The sequence below is a fragment of the Mustela erminea genome, chromosome 18, assembly GCF_009829155.1.
Source record: "Mustela erminea isolate mMusErm1 chromosome 18, mMusErm1.Pri, whole genome shotgun sequence".
In the NCBI taxonomy this organism is placed as follows: Eukaryota; Metazoa; Chordata; class Mammalia; order Carnivora; family Mustelidae; genus Mustela; species Mustela erminea.
Genome location: NC_045631.1, coordinates 50,566,619 through 50,583,167, shown reverse-complemented (window position 1 = coordinate 50,583,167; position 16,549 = coordinate 50,566,619). Strand labels below are relative to the sequence as shown.

Genomic DNA, 16,549 nt, shown 5'->3' with positions numbered 1-16,549 from the left:
GGTGGTGTTTAGAGGTGGGGTCTTTGGAAAATAATTAGGTTTAGATAAGGTCAGGAGGGTAGGGATCCATGATGGGATTAGTATCCTTATCAGAAAAGCAAGAGAGCTGCTTCTGTCTCCCCGGAAGGATGCTGTGAGAAGGCGGCCATCCACAAGCCAGGAAGTAAACCCTCATCTAGAACCAAATCATACCTTGATCTTGGACCTCCCAGTCCACACAACTGCAAGAAATCAATGTCTGTTGTTTAAGCCACCAGATCTGTAGTATTTTGTTCTGGCAGCCTGAGCAGACTACTACCAAGTACTTCTCTTAACCCCCAGAGAAGCTGATTAAAGAGAGAATGGGGAGGCACCTGGGTGTCTCAGTGGGTTACAGCCTCTGCCTTCAGCTCGGGTCGTGATCCCAGGGTCCTGGGATCGATCCCACATCGGGCTCTCTGCTCAGCGGGGAGCCTGCTTCCCCTTCTCTCTGCCTGCCTCTGCCTACTTGCGATCTCTGTCTGTCAAATAAAAAAAAAGAGAGAGAGAAAATGGAAGTACGCAGCCCTGCCTGACAGCAATGAATCTCATCAAATTCCATACGTGGGCGGAAATGTGTTCAGGCCAGAAACCTCAGCGATGGACAGTTGCCTTGCTGTCCCAACCCTTCTCTCTCCTGACCCCCTGGACTGAGTTGAGGAAAGTCTTCTGGAGTGGACCTTCCTGGTGATTACCAGCAAAGCTTGTGGGTGAGCAAGTGTTCCCTCAAGATTCCTATGTAGAGTGGGCCTGAAACCAACAAGACTAGCATCCTTATAAGAAGAGGGAGAGACACCCCAGAAAAGGCCACGTGAGGAGACAAGAAAGAAGACAGCTGTCTGTCAGCCCGAGAGGGAGGTCCCAGAAGAAACCAAACCCGGCCACACTTGATCTTGGACCATCAGCCTCCAGGAGGGTGAGAAAATCAATGGCTGGTGTTGAAGCTCCCCGGGAAAGTGGTGTTTGGTTTGGGCGTCCTGAGCCGACGGAGACAATAGATCGGGGTCTTTATCCGTTAGCAATGTGGACACAGTGCCGAAAATACACAAGAGCTTTTAAAGGGCGCCAAGACCTGAACAAAGAAAATGTATTGGCTCGAAAACGAAAACTCCAAAATCAGAAGGAATTCATATCTAATTAAACATTTACGAAACAATGAGTCAACATTGACTCGGGGGTATTATGAGATATTTTATGCTTAGCAGAATTCAAAATGATAGATTCAGAATTCAAAAACTATAGCAAAAAAACACCTCAGTCCCATCACAGACCTCAGAGGTCCAATACCAGTTTGAGAAACACAGACGGGTAGAAACACCCACCCATTCCCTCCCCCCACAAGCCCACCTGCCCTACAGTAAGCTTTACCTCGCCAGATGACATCACGCTGGCTTGCTCTGCCTTCCAGCTGGAGGCCTCCATGTTTCTATTCAATCGCCTACTTACCCCACCTGCTCTCTGATCCTCACGTACATCGGTCCCCTGCCAGCCTCTCCCGGCGCTCCTACCATCCCCCGCCCAGGAGTACCCTGGTACACCCCATTCAGTTGAAACACCACCCATTCTTTAGGATCCAGCTGAAGCCCACCTTCCTCTATGGTTGTCTTCGTCTGACCACTTCATTGTGTAGGCATTGTTGCTGTCTCCAAAATGTTGGGGTGTTTTCGTCTGAATGACCTATCTAGCCATCAACTACAACCGCCTTGTATTTTCCTCTGATGATTTCAGAGACCTACAACTTGTCTCCCAAACTAGACTCTTAGCCTCTATACAGCCCTGGTGTTGCTTTCTTCTTTGTACCCCAGCAGAAAAGGCTCTTGAGCAGGACACACAGTAAATGGCTAATGGATTCTTCTTTTCCTATATGACTTACTGTTTAATCTACTTGGCTCCCAGCACTACTGAAGGGATCCTCACCCTCCAACCACTTCCTTCTCACCAGGTACCTTTCTGTCCCCCATCTCCTCACTCCGTAGGTCAGAAAAGAGTGGGAAGTATAAGCATACAGACCCTTTCAGACCCAGATGCCAGATTATATGAGGTCCCTAATTTTACTCTTAACCATCTGCCCTTTCCTTCTGATGAATTGGTCATGGTTTGTAGTTAGGTATTTATGTATTCGTGGATGGCATTGTGCATCTACGTGCCTGTTGTACTTACTAGATTATAAGCCCTTTGAGGGCAAGGAAGACATGTGCCTGTTTTGCCCCCAATAGTATCCTAAGCTCAGCATAAAGCCAGGTGCAAAGTAGGTGCTGACTACTGCTGTTGAATGAATGAAAGAATGAATAGAGAGTCCAGAGAAGGGGCTCTGGCAAGCCTTGGCACTTCTCATAGCCCCAGTGGAAACAAAACAAAACTCTCCCTGCTCTTTCAGACGACACAAGATGTACAAAGAGCAGCTCAACATCACCTCCAATGACGCTCCCCTGCAGCTCCGACTCGAGGCCAGCTGGGTCCAGTTCCACCTGGGGATCAGCCGCCACGGGCTGTACTCCCGGTCCAGTCCTGTCGTCAGCCAACTCCTCAAGGACATGATGCGCTTTCCCACCATCAGTGCTGGTGAGATGCACTGGGTCAGGCGGGATGCACTAACTTTCTCCTGGAGAGGCTGCATAAACCATCTCGACTGGGCTCTAGGGTGAAATATTAAAGGGTTGGCTCTGACGTGTGGTAGGACCGTAAGAAGAAAAACAGACCCTGATCTTTTTCCCTTTGAATGAGATCTTATCACTCTAATCTCATCACCACCGCATCAGAGAGCCAGAAGAAAGCGTTTCTGTACACATTAAGAATGGTGGTTGCTACCATTTATTGTGAGCTTCTCAGGAACTTGGCAACTCTCTTTTATACAATCACAATATGACATAGATGTTATCATGGCCATTTAATAGGTGGGGAAACTGAGGCTCAGAGAGATTAAGCAACCTGGCCAGAGACCCAGTGGTGGTACTGGGATTCAAACAGTCCTACCGTGCCACGTCTGTGTTCTCAAGCACTCCAACAGCCTAGTCACTAACAAGGACCAGACTAGCCTCAATCACACACCAGGAGTTGCTGGAGCATCTACTGAAGGGCTAGAGGGCATGGGGCCTGGGATGGAGCAGGGTGGAGGCTGTAGCCAGCTGGGGCCCCCAGCCATCCCTTATTGAATGGATAAGGGCCCCAGGCTGCCTCACCATCTCCCCTTCTGTGGTCTAACCAGAGTTACGGGTGCTGTGTGGTGAGCTCTCCTAGGAGCAAGACTGGACGTTCTCACTCCCTTCTCTTCCTTTACAGATTATAGTCAGGACGAGAAGGCCTTGCTTGGGGCATGTGACTGCACCCAGAGTAAGTGACCCAACCCTGCCTCTGTCCAGCCCCTCCACCACCACAGCCCCGTAAACCCCAGGACCTGGCAGCAACATGAGGAACTCGCCGTTCACTCTGTGGTGGTCCTGGTTGGAAGCTGAAGGAGCTTGAGTCTCTCTGCCCAGTCTCTAAGAACTCGACATTTCTCTCCACCCATCCACCCACATAGCCACCCACACAGAAGAAAAGGCATTCAGGAGGGGCTATTCCTAGGGTCCTACTGGAGAGCATGTGGTCCCCTTCGTCATCAGCATCATCGGGGAGCTTATTAGGAATGAAAAATCTCAGTCCCCACTCTGATGTTCCAAATCAGAACCTGGATTTTAACCAAATCCTCAAGGAGTTGGAGGACATTTGTAGATTTCAGAAGCAGATGCCCTGGGCAGCAGTTCCCAAGCTGGCCACATTCTAGAATTACCTGGAGATCTTTAGAAAGTACTGAGGACTGTCTCCACCTCAGGAGGTCTTGGCTCAGTGGGTCCAGGCATCAGAATTTTAAAGCCCTCCAGGTGAGTCCAATGCAGCCGAAGTGGAGACCCACTGGGGTAAACGATGACTAGAATAGAATCAGAAAGACAGGCAGGAGATAGAGCAGCTCCCAGGGTGCCATGAGTCAGGTTCAGTTGTGCCTAGAAACGGAGCTCCCCAGCCCCCAGAGTGGCCAGGCCACCCACTGGCAAGTCACCGCCCGTGATGAGTAACTTCATCCATTTACTTCAACACACTGATCACACACAGAAATTCCAGTATGTGCCATGATGGTAAGACTTCAAGAAGAGCGTTTGTAGGGCCCGGGGCTTCCCTTTGCTTTGGCTTAGCACCTGCCCACCATTTGCCGTGTTACAGAACACAAAGGTGAGTAAGGTGTTGTCCCAACCCACGAGGGGCTCACAGCAAGGCCAGGACGGGGCAAAGCGAGCGAAGCAGCCAGAATGCAAAGTATCAGGAGGCAGGGCCAAGTGCCGGGTGAGGAAGGGGCGCCACGGGTGTGTCAGTCCCCAAACCCTGTCCCGGCCCAGGTGTGCGGTCGGAACTAGAGAGAGATGCAGATAAACGAGTCCAATGCCATGTAACAGGTGGCAGAATCAGAATCCACAGGGGTCCCTGGGAAGCACAGAGGGGACGACATCAGTTCTTCTTAGGAAAACATCGTTTAGGGTTTTCAGTGAGGGTCTATCTCGGGAAACCTGCGGCATTTACCCTCTTCCCGTAAGAACAGACTTTGGGATTGTCTTGAGCCCCTCCCTGGACACGTTCTCCATGTCCTGACACACTAGAATTTACCCTGCAGGTTTCGAAAGCAAATGCTGGTCTTCGGGATCTTACCACATAAGAACAAAAAGAAGAAATCAATTGGGTTTTGTTTTTGTTTTTGTTTTTGAAGGACCAAAAGGTCGCATCCCTGAGGTTAGGCTCAGAGACAGTGCTCACTCTCCCTTCTCCCCCTCACAGTTGTGAAACCCAGCGGGGTCCACCTCAAGCTGGTCCTCAGGTTCTCAGACTTCGGGAAGGCCATGTTCAAACCCATGAGGTAAGTGACCGCCTTCCTCACCTCCGCGTCCAGCTGCGGCAGCCCTGAGGGAATCGGAACAAAAATCAGTGAATGTGGGCAGGCTGGGAAGGGGATCTCCTCCTATATTCGGGCATAAAAACAATAATAAATCTGCACATTCACCCATTCACCACCCCTCACCAGATCCGGGGGCTGTATTCTCTGAGGAACATCTTATCTGGCCCCTTAGGATGGCAGTGATTTTTATTAAAACTTAGAGCTAATTATACGGCAGGGAGCTTTACTGTCATTTTTCAGATGTGGGCAGGAAAACCACTCACACTGGCCATGGTTTATGTGCGGGAGAGGCCCGGGAGTGCCGGCCCCTCCTCCGTCTCTACCTCGTCACTTACAAACAACCGGCAGAGACTGTCCAAACCAACTGGTTTTCTTCCTGGATAGAATGCAAAAATTCCAGCATTGGGTCACAGAAGCCCTTTTGTCTATCCTGGGGCCATAACACAAACTTTAATCTGCATTTGTATAAAATTTCGTCCAAAGCCAAACAGCATCATTTTAAAAAACGTATTTCTTGGAAAAGCGTGCATTTTTTTTTTCTATACGTCATTTAAAGTAAAAACAAAAACAAAAACAAAAAAACAAACGTGTCCGTTATTAAAAAGGGAAAGTACAAGTTTATCTTTGGATAACATAAACTATGGCCATAATTAAAGATCGTATTTTTCATGTCATCTATGGACTAGAGACCCTGAGAAATGCATCAGCCCTTGTCGAAGCCTGAGAAGCCCTGATGTAAAAATGATTTTCAAATTTGAAGTGCCATCTAGGTGGGCCATACAGAAACGGGGAAATGATGTTTTAGAAAATTCTAAAAGGTGCTGGAGAGACAGTGGATCCTGATGGATGAAATTCAGGGGTTCAAATGTGCGGAGGGGGCCCCATGGACACGCTCCTTGCTGCCCCGGCGCCGGGCGGCAACGCTGGTGAGGAGAAGAGGGGCACGCCCGCACGCGGAGGCCTGTCCTTCCAAGGTGGCCGCACCTTTTAAAAACAGGACACCTGCGGGGCACCTGGGTGGCTCAGTGGGTTAAGCCTCTGCCTTCGGCTCAGGTCATGATCCCAGGGTCCTGGGATCGAGCCCCACATCGGGCTCTCTGCTTGGCAGGGAGCCTGCTTCCTCCTCTCTCTCTGCCTGCCTCTCTGCCTACTTGTGATCTCTGTCAGATAAATAAAGAAAAAATCTTTAAAAAAAAAAAAACAGGACACCTGCTTTGGCAGCGCCTCGCCGTGGTTTCCAGGACGTGTGTGTTTTGGTGAAGTGCACATCACTGTTTCGACCGCTGGAGCTGTTTACTGCTTTGGGCAACATTACACATATTTACATTTGAGTTGCTTCTGCAGCCCTCACCCTGCCCCCCAGGGCCGACCTCTCTTGCACGGGTGTTCACAGCAAGGCAAGGCAAGCTTGGGGCCAGAAGAATTGGGAGGCACCTTTCTGAACATTCATACCCAGCAGCCCCGTCACCCTCCGGCAGACCTGGTGCTGTTCAGGAATCCATTAGCGATTTTCAAAATGTGTATAAATCAATATCCTCTGAACCAGCCTCCCTCGAGCCTCCGGTTGGGCTCATTCTCGGGACCCAGCCGGAGGCTTCTCCGAAGGGACGGGCTTATTTTTTCACCCCATCACCCTAAGACCTGGACAGTTTCTGGTCTTCAAATGTCAGCTGTATTAAACTGCATCCCTAGGATGCTTTTCCTTCTAGAAAAGGCCCGCCTCATCCCCCACCTCTAACTCTGGACGTCTGGGTCTCTGCCCCTTTGGTTGGGCAGAGGTGCCTCTCTTCTGTCTACACCTGCCCAAGAATGTCTGTGTATTTTCCCAACTAACCTACCTTTTAGAAGGATCAGCCGCGGTCCCCGAAAGTGGCTCAGATAGGAGATGTGGTCCGGGGAGCGTCTGCAGGACCGGGTCTTGCGGGAACCCCGAGAATCTTCTCCCAGCCAAGGGAGCCACGGGCCGTCCCTGGCGGGTCGTTCCATCAGGCACACATGGACACTGAAAGCACGAAAGGCTGTTTCCCTCTCCCTCCAGTCATGCTTCTCAGCCCTCCGCTCAGGCTCCCTCCGAGTCTGGGTCCAGGGCGTGAGTCCTCCCTTCTTTCCAGACAGCAGCGAGATGAAGAGACACCCGCCGACTTCTTCTACTTCATTGACTTTCAGAGACACAATGCTGAGATCGCAGCTTTCCACCTGGACAGGTAGGGTCGGGCCCCAGGGACATGGCATTGACCTCGAGGGCCGCCAGCCCAACGGGCGCCGGGCAGGACCTCAGGCGGGACCTCCCTGGCGTTTCTTCCTTCCCGCATCCTGTCTTCCTCACGAACCTCAGTGATGCCTTTGAACTCAACACATGTCCCGTTCAACCCCATGCTTGAAGAACACAAGGCCTCTCATGTAGTAAAAAGAATGACGCAGAAGAAAGCTAACCACCCTGCCAGGCTGCTCAGGCTGCCACCTTGGACCTGACCCTGCCCTCCGCTCTAGTTTCCTGATTGATAACAGGGAGAACGCTTTCACTCCCATAGATTCCCTTTCTCCCAGAGGTGAAAGCACATCCTCAACTTTCTCCCCTCCCATTTGCCCGTCGTGGCTCCTCACGGTGTGTTCTAAGGACTGGCAGCCAGGGCCCCACACCAGGAACTTTTCAGAAATCCGGAAGCTCGGGCTCACCCTGGCCGGTCTGAATCAGAGCCTGCATGGGGAAGAGATCCCAGCTCACTCGCATGCCCAGTGATGTATGAAGAGCTCTGACCTAGAACATAGCGTGGACTGTAGGAAGGCTTGTCCAGGAGGCTTGCTGGAATCGGGATTCCTTTGCCACCCCTTTTCCCAGCCCCTTAGACACAGGTTTGCCCTGGGCACCGTCAGCTCGGTACTGCAGGGCGCCCTGAGCTGGGGGTGGTCAGGAACCCCCAACCATTCCTAAGGGGTGACCATCCAACCCCCTCAACGATCCCCCGACGTGAACAGGGCTCTCTCTCCTTCAGGATTCTGGACTTCCGGCGGGTGCCACCCACAGTGGGGAGGCTAGTCAATGTCACCAAGGAAATCCTAGAGGTCACCAAGAATGAAATCCTGCAGAGTGTTTTCTTCGTGTCTCCAGGTAGAGTACTGGCCCGAGCGACGTTCTGGGTGTAGGAGGGTCGGGCCCTGTGGCCACCGATGCATTCCCAGGGGTCTGAGCACCTGCCAGCCCTCACTGGGGTGCGTCTATGCTGCATCAGACTCTCCCACCCTGGGAAAGGGTCGCGGGTGAGATGCCACATAGCCTGTGTGGGCCTGGACAAGGCCGGCCCCCCTGGACTCAGATGTCACCCATGAGAGCACAGCATTCTCATTATCTGGATGGGAGGCTGGGGCCCACACTTCCTCTGCTCGGAGACATTTGAAAAATTGGCACCCAGGATGCTCAGTTTAAGAGCACTAGCGAGCCCCGGCATCTGGGAGGGCGATACTGTCTTCTCCCTGCTGCTTGTGCCCGAGCTGTGAGTTGAGGCCTTCCCCACCCTCCTGGAGGACTTTCCCGGGGTGTGGGGTGGGGACAGGAACACGGCATTGCTGCTTCCTTCTCTTATTCCTTCTCTCTCTCTTTTCCCGTGGCCTCCAGCCAGCAACGTGTGTTTCTTTGCCAAGTGCCCGTACATGTGCAAGACCGAATACGCCGTGTGCGGCGACCCCCACCTGCTGGAGGGCTCCCTCTCCGCTTTCCTGCCGTCCCTCAACCTGGCCCCCAGGCTGTCTGTGCCCAACCCCTGGATCCGATCCTACTCGCTGGCAGGGAAAGAGGAGTGAGTTGGCCCCCTGGCCACGATGCCACGCCCACGTCCCGGCCGCCTGGGGTTGGGGGAGCAGGCGAGAGGAGCTGCACCCCAGCACCGAGGCCTCGCTGCCAGCCTGGCTCGTGGACCCCTGAGCCCCAAGCATTTCCTGATCTCACACCGATCCTAGGGCCAGCGGTGTCTGTTCTCCCCCTTTGGCTCACGCATTCAGTTACAAACAGCCTCCTACGTGCTGGGGGTACGGAGACCAGGGACAGAGGCTTTCCCCAGCCTAGGGGGACGGTCAGACGAGCAGGCCCATCACGAAAACACGGGTGTCGCACTTGCTGTCGTACAGGGACACAGTGGGAGGCCCACAGGAGGGACACCTGCTCCTCCTGAGTAAACCCTGGGAAGCCCAGGCCCCCGAGTTGGGATCAGGGAGGCGGGGTTTCGGGGGGCGGTGCAGGGAGGCATGAGGAGGGCCCCCAACACCTTGCCATCTTGGCTTTTCCAGCCCCAGGACTTCTTCTCCCCCTCAGGTGGGAGGTCAATCCACTCTACTGTGACACCGTGAAGCAGATCTACCCGTACAACAGCAGCAACCGCCTCCTCAACATCATCGACATGGCCATCTTCGACTTCCTGATAGGTAGGTCCCCACGCGCAGGCGCTTGGCAGCAGCGGCCTCAGCTGTGGGGCTGGGATTCACCATGACCTTGGGCCATGAGCTCGAGCCTGGACCATGAAGCCTGTGCAACCTTGCACGGCCCACAGCCTCGGAAGTGGTGGGGGTTCCAGGGGACAGAGGTTAACACGCTCCCCTCTTTAGAGAGGACCTCAGAAGGCGGGCACGTGGTGGGAAACCCGTCCACATGAGGGCCTATCTGCTCGCTTAGCTCCCCTCTCCCGCTGTACCGTCACTAATAACCGTGGGAAACGGCGTGGAGTCCTGGGTTCAGACTCCCAACTCAACTGCGGACCGGCCTCCGGGCCCGGGGAGGATGGAGAGGTCAGACGCACCTGCCCTCCTTTGCAGGAAATATGGACCGGCACCATTACGAGATGTTCACCAAATTCGGGGATGATGGGTTCCTCATTCACCTTGACAATGCCAGAGGGTAAGTGTCACAACACCGCTGTCCCCTGCCGTGGCCCAGGTGGGGCTGTTCGAGGCCAACGGGAAGCCCACGAGGACGAGGCCCTTCCATGCTCACGTACCCAGTTGCCCTGCCCTCCTCGTCCCATTCCCTTTTTCCCAGATCTCTGCCAAGGAACGGTGGATTTTCCTGAGTCTGCTAGTCAGGTTTCCACATTTTCACTCTGTGGCTCAGTCCTGAACAAATGACGCTTGGTAGTAGCCTCTTTGCACAGAGGCCTTGGGGAGCTGATTGAGGACAAGGGGCTGACCCCTGGCATTGAACCCCCAGCTGGGAGTCAGAACAAGGCTGAGGTAGAGGAGAGAGGAAACCATTCGGAATAAGGTGTGCAGGGGTGAAGGGATTACCCTGAAAGCCCGTCTCCCCTTCCAGGTTTGGACGACACTCCCAGGACGAACTCTCCATCCTGTCGCCGCTGTCCCAGTGCTGCAGGTGAGCTCCCAGTGCCGGGGCAGGCGGCAACTGTGCCCTTCATCCCACTTGCAACGAGGCTCCGGAGGTCCTCGAGTTCATTGATCTAGGGCCCCAGGGGGTAGGGGCGCAGGCATGACCTCATTCCTTGTCCACCTACCCCTCTTCCGTCCGGCCGCGCAGGGTGCATGAGGACCTCACCTTGTAAACCCTTCAGTCGCTAACGTTTATCTCGAGCCCACCCGGAGAAGGGCTCACCCTTGCAGAGGCTGATCGTCTCCGACACGACTCATCAGAGCTCTGCTTCGCTCAGCACTCAGAGCAGCTCGTAAATACCGTTTGTTCACCCTCCAAGTAAAATTCTGATTAGAGTCCCATAAACCAGAGGCGTCTGGCAGGCTCAGTCAGTACAGCAGGCGACTCTTGACTACAGGTCATGGGTTCAAGCCCCATGTTGGGTACAGAGATCCCTGAAAAATAAAAACCTTAGGGGCGCCCGGTGGGTAGAGCCAGTTCAATGTCTGACTCTTGGTGTTGGCTCAGATCGTGATCTCAGATTTGAGGGATCGAGTCCCACGTTGGGCTCAGCACACAGTCTGCTTAAGACTCTCTCTCTTCCTCTGCCCCTCCCCCCTCTAAAATAAACAAATCTTTAAAAAAATAAAAATAAAATCTTTAATGAGCGCCTGGGTGGCTCAGTGGGTTAAGCCGCTGCCTTCGGCTCAGATCATGATCTCGGGGTCCTGGGATCGAGCCCCGCATCGGGCTCTCTGCTCAGCAGGGGGCCTGCTTCCCTTTCTCTCTCTCTCTCTACCTGCCTCTCTGCCTACTTGCGATCTCTGTCAAATAAATAAAATCTTTAAAAAAAAATAAAAGTAAAATAAAAATCTTTAAAAAGCCCTATAAACTCATGTCAGATTGAAAGGAAGTACTTGGGCTTAGCGTGGCCTCTCCGCTCTAGAGAATGTCTAACCCACTCCCACACCTCCCTGGTGTCGGGAGTCAGGCTGGTGAATGGGTCCGCCGGCTCAGGGGCGGTTTCCAGAGCTAACTGGAAATACGGGATGCACGCCTAGCAAAACCGCCTCATTCATTTCTAGCTGGAAAAGTCTGAGCAAAGCATGTTCTTTATCCGCTTCTTTGGTTCATTTAAACGTGCCTCCCTCCAGCGCCCCCTGCTACAAGTAGGCTAGGCAGTGGTTGTTGATGACAAGTCGGACACTTAAGCTGCTCACAGATCTGAGTGCAAGTCAGATTCTCAAAAAAGAAATCAAGATCCTATAAAGTCGAGACTGGCTCCACCCCATCTCCATCCCTCTAAGAGTCTGACACAGGGAAATAGAAAACTGGCAAGAAACAACTTAGGCTGAGGGTACCTATGGCTTTTGAGATGGCAAACCTCTTCATCATTTCGCCTACGAGAAAATTCTCTCGGTGGCTTTAAATCTCCTTCAAATGCCGTTAACTGTCATTTATTTCCTTTCTCTGGTTTTCAATAACATGTGCTTGAGGAGACACTGGGGGAGAAGGCTTCCAGAACATCAGCTACGGCAGCTGTTTGTGGGGAAAGAAGTTCAGGCAAGCTTTTCTGTTCACATTTACTCATTTGCCTCCTATGGCTCTGTCCTTCCAGGATAAAAAAGAAAACGCTTTTGCACCTGCAGCTGCTGGCCCAGGCCGAATACAGACTCAGTGACGTGATGCGGGAGTCTTTGCTAGAAGACCAGCTCAGCCCCGTCCTCACAGAGCCCCACCTCCTGGCCCTGGACCGGAGACTCCAAATCATCCTGCAGACAGTGGAGGGGTGCGTGGAGGCCCACGGAGAGCAGAATGTCATAGCCACTGACCCAGCACAACAGTCCGCCCCAGACTCTAGCCAGGCTAACTTGACAAGCTAAGGGCGGGATGAAGCCAGACCTCAGGAACTACCCCGGAGCCAACCATGTACTCGGGTGCGGACCACTGCTTCCTCGCAGCCCCAGGAGGGGCTGGGTCAAGAGCTCTGGAAGAGGTAGGGCACTGGGATGATTCCACAAGAGCAAGAGGGATCCGCGGAACTTTCTTCCTTGGTGCATGGCTTCTCTAGTGGACCTCCTTGGCTCCCTCTTTCCCAGAAAGTACCGTTTCATCAACGCCACAGACCATGTCCTGAGTCCACTGGGAAATCTGGGTAAGAGTCGGGCTTGGAAGGTTTGGAAGCCTTGTCCCAGGAAAGAGTAGAACAAATAAAATTAAAAGACATCATGGACACCTAGCTGACCTCCAGATCCTTACTGTATCTACAAGGATAATTTTTCTTTTCTTTCCTTTTCTTTTAATTGTTTACAAGGATAATTTCTGACCCAGATAAAACACTTGGCATCCCAGGAGCAGACCAAAAAAAAAAAAAAAATCTAAATATGGTAGCTCTCAAACTGGTCCGAAGTAGACTTCACCCTTTCTATTTCTGCCCCAGTCACTGTGGCCCAGCTGAATACAGGAATCCCTTGACCAGTCCAAAAGTAATTTCTTGGAAACTTTTTTACAAGGGGTAAAAATAACAGAGGAATTTGCTCAGAATATCTGAAAAGGGATGTTTTCAATCTGAAGAATATTTAAACACCAACCAAAACAACAACTATGTCAGATTTAGCCTCCAGCAACGAGAGAAAGAATTGTACCGGAAGGAAAACCAGTAGTCTTGAAGGGGAACAGCAGAATGGGCCCAGCAGGTGCATGAGCCTGGACTCGGGCAGGAGAAAAGCCAGGGCCTCCCATTGCCCACCCACCACAATCCTCTTTCCCGTAAGGTCCTGGAACGGTCACCCCCCCTACCCCCAAAAGCAGCAGGAGGCTCTCTGAAGAGGCCTGACACTCTAGATGTCCCTCCTCTCAGCGGCTTTATCAAGAAAGGACTCAATCAAGTTGACCTTTTTTTTTTTTTAATATTTTATTTATTTGAGAGTGAACAAAAGAAAGAGAGCACGAGCTGGGCCAGAGGGAGAGAGAGCAGACTCCCCACTGAGTAGGGAGCCCAATGGGGGCCTTGATCCCCGGGATTGTGACCTGAGCCGAAGGCAGATGCTTCACCAACTTAGCCAGCCAGGCGCCCTTCAAGTTGACTTTTGAAGCCTCCCTTAAAAATGGACACATCAGGGACCCCACCCCCTCCGCCTTCTCCCTACTGACCTGCCAACATCTGAGAGAACTGTCACAGCAGGCTCTGTTTCTTATCCCGTAATTCATGTCTGAAAACCCAAATGATACGAATGTATTCATACTATGGAGTGACTCATCAGTCAACCAACCAGTAAAAACAGTTGCTTTCAGCACATCCACTTCCCCATTAAAGGCCAGTAGCTCAAATTCTAGAAGTGTGAGGCAGGGGGCTGCCAGGTCAGGGAGCAGAGAGGTCATCTGCTGAAAAGTGACATGAGTCTTTCTGACCCAGCCGGTACCCCACATCCCTGGTGCATTACCCCGATCCTACGTCTCCAGGACAGTAACGCCAGTGCCCTGCGCGGGGCTCTTCCCAGGTGTCGGCAGACAGCTCTCCCAGCCTCCCCGACACACACGCTGAATCCCTGACCTCCGAGGGTCACAGAAATAATGGTCTCACAAAATCGCACAACTCAATGATTTAAGCGTACGCTCAAGTTTTCTTTCCACAGTCCTACAAAAACCCAACAGCACTTCAGTCAGTCTGTGAAGTTATGTTGGTTTATGTAAAAAAAACAAAAACAAAAACAAACTCAACCCTTTGGTAGACCCTTCCCCCCGAGACTTCCATCACCTGCGGGCTCTGCCGCGATCAGGGCTTCCCACTCCGGGAACGGTCTCCTACTTCCAGACAATTGTCTTCGGGCGGAGAAACCAGGTAATTGCACACAGAGGGACGGCAGAAAAAGATTCAGGCAGAGATGTTCAAAGAACAGCACAGAGTGGCCTGGGGTGTCAACCGCTGAGCCTGAGGACAGGAAGGTAAGCCACAGCTCTGTCTCAAATCCGGCCACTTGGAGGACAAGGCACTGGCTTTTATACGGCCTAGAATAAATGCTGTGGTGTATTTTGCAAAGAGTAATAGAATGGAGTTTGACCACAATATGTAAGGTACCAAGTTACCTAATTTTTTACTTAAATACTCCATTATTTTTTCAATAATGCAAAGACTAAGACTCTATCATTTGTCAAAAACGCCGGGGGACAAAAGACTACTTTCTTAGAACTGTCAGGTTCTTCCAACATGTCCATTCTGGACCGCCGTTCAACTTCCCATCACATAAAAATTCTCCTCTTTATAAAACTTTTCACATTACTACTGACAATGAAACGAAAAATGAAAGGGAATGGTCAGTACAAAAACTGGTGGGGAAAGAGGCATGAAGGAACTCAGCTTTGCCTGCCCAAAAGCCAGGAGGACAATCTGAGTTTGAAGACTGTAAAAAATGCAGGCAGGTTCTCTTACTCATGGTGGTTTTATAAAGTCACCACCGACACCAGATTAGTGGAGACAGACCCGTCTGCCTAGAGGAAATACAGGTTGAGGTTCCGGAGAGACTCTAGTTAAATTTTGGCCCTAAATCAGTACATAACCTTGTCTGAGGTGTTAGGGTGTGTTCAAGACACCACACTATGTACTGCTGATTTAGACACTGACCTTGAAGCCAACATAACTCAGGCCTTAAAAGAAGCTACTTACTACACTTACTTTCTCTACAAGACACAGATCCCGGCCTCCTCGACCTCAGGAACACTAGCCAGCACTTTAGCACGACACTCGGGGAGCCATTTTAAGTACTGGCATCACCAACAGGAAGTGCAAAAATGCTGGCGTAGCCCCGGACAGACCGCGAGGCGGACCGCGATGGCAGCAGCAGCGCCGGAAGCACAGGGCAGAGCGGCGCTGTTCGGAGCGCAGAGGGACGCGCACGTCAGGTCAGGAGAATCAAAGTCTCTGCCGCTCCGCCCACATGTGGGGAACAGGGAAAGTGCTCCGAGTACTGATTTGGGGGTTACTAATAAGTTTTAGCAGGTAGACAAATTCACAGACTTCACAAAGACAGCACCATGAATGAGGATGACGAACTGTAACTCCTTTGACGTTCACCAAGAGGATAAAAACAAACACCCTCCATCTAGTGGTGGCTTCGAGAATCACAAAGCTACTTGAGCTAAATTGGCAGAAATTGTCACACAACGAAAAAATTAAACTCATTAGGGGTTTGAGATTTAGGTCGACTCAGGATGAAGTCACAGCTCTGAACGTAATGTTAACAAATTCTAACATTAAATGTACACAATAATATTGATTTCTACGTGTAAGCTCCACAAGGTTAGAAGGGAGCTTTAAGACTCCCTTTCACAATCTCCTAGCTGCAGCCTTCACTGGCAGCGGTATGACATGACTGTGGGGGACACATTAAGTGGTGTTCTGGCCACTGCCTCTCGATGGTGTCCTCGCCCATTTAGAAATACTCTGCCTGGGCGGAACAAAAATACAAAAACGTTCAGTTATTAATTTGTGGTTCTGGAGATAAAGCAGTACTAAGGAAATAAAACATCATGCTACTTCAATTTTAAAATGTCAATATTTAAAAATAAATAAATAAATGTCAATATTTAAGTCATTAAAAAACAAAAAACAACTCCACATGAGCCAGAGTTCTAGGAGAATGAAATTAGAACCAGGACAGTCAATCTGAAGAAGTTCTTCTCAGTTATATTCTGTGGTGGCTCTGAATGTTCCCCCCTCCAGTGGGCTAAGGGAAGGGGCTACTAAATCCAGACAAAAGTACATCTGTTACAAAGCAGCACAAATTAAAGAATGTTCTAGAATACGACACACCTCCAACTTCACTGGATATGAAGGAATGAATACCAACTAACTAATGAGTACAACTTAATCATCTCAGAAATACGAGGACTATCAGAAGTAAGACTTCATGAATGTAAAATATACATTAAAAATACCCAAAGGCATGTATTAAATTTAAACCACAAAGTATGCTGATCCAGAAATGACAGCTCCCATGAAGTCTGGCAAAGTTCTGAGACCAGAGAACCAGTCCGTCTGGAATAAAAAGGCACTCTTTTGGCTTCTGATTTAATCTTTTCCTTCCATTACTCAGTAAAGAGATCTGCTTCAACTCAATCACACTTCAGGTAAGGATCTGAGATTCATTCTTTGGAATGGATTGGAAAACACTGAAAACAAACATTCTTTCAAAACACTAACCCCATAATTCACTCTTGATTTTCATTCTTGCCCACCAGATTCAAAGTTTCTGGGGGTGAAG

General features: G+C 51.0%; 1 protein-coding gene across 1 annotated transcript in view; it reads left to right on the top strand.

The window, feature by feature from the left end:
• FAM20A (FAM20A golgi associated secretory pathway pseudokinase) overlaps window positions 1-12,520 on the top strand; it is a 47,673-nt gene extending 35,153 nt beyond the window's left edge. Inside the window, exons 2-11 of the mRNA XM_032321229.1 lie at window positions 2,396-2,580; window positions 3,298-3,348; window positions 4,822-4,900; window positions 7,051-7,143; window positions 7,933-8,048; window positions 8,553-8,733; window positions 9,246-9,355; window positions 9,743-9,824; window positions 10,236-10,295; window positions 11,908-12,520. Coding sequence (XP_032177120.1) covers window positions 2,396-2,580; window positions 3,298-3,348; window positions 4,822-4,900; window positions 7,051-7,143; window positions 7,933-8,048; window positions 8,553-8,733; window positions 9,246-9,355; window positions 9,743-9,824; window positions 10,236-10,295; window positions 11,908-12,172 — 1,222 coding nt within the window. The 3' untranslated portion in view covers window positions 12,173-12,520. The remainder of the gene's footprint in view (window positions 1-2,395; window positions 2,581-3,297; window positions 3,349-4,821; window positions 4,901-7,050; window positions 7,144-7,932; window positions 8,049-8,552; window positions 8,734-9,245; window positions 9,356-9,742; window positions 9,825-10,235; window positions 10,296-11,907) is intronic.
• The last annotated feature ends 4,029 nt before the right edge of the window (window positions 12,521-16,549 follow it).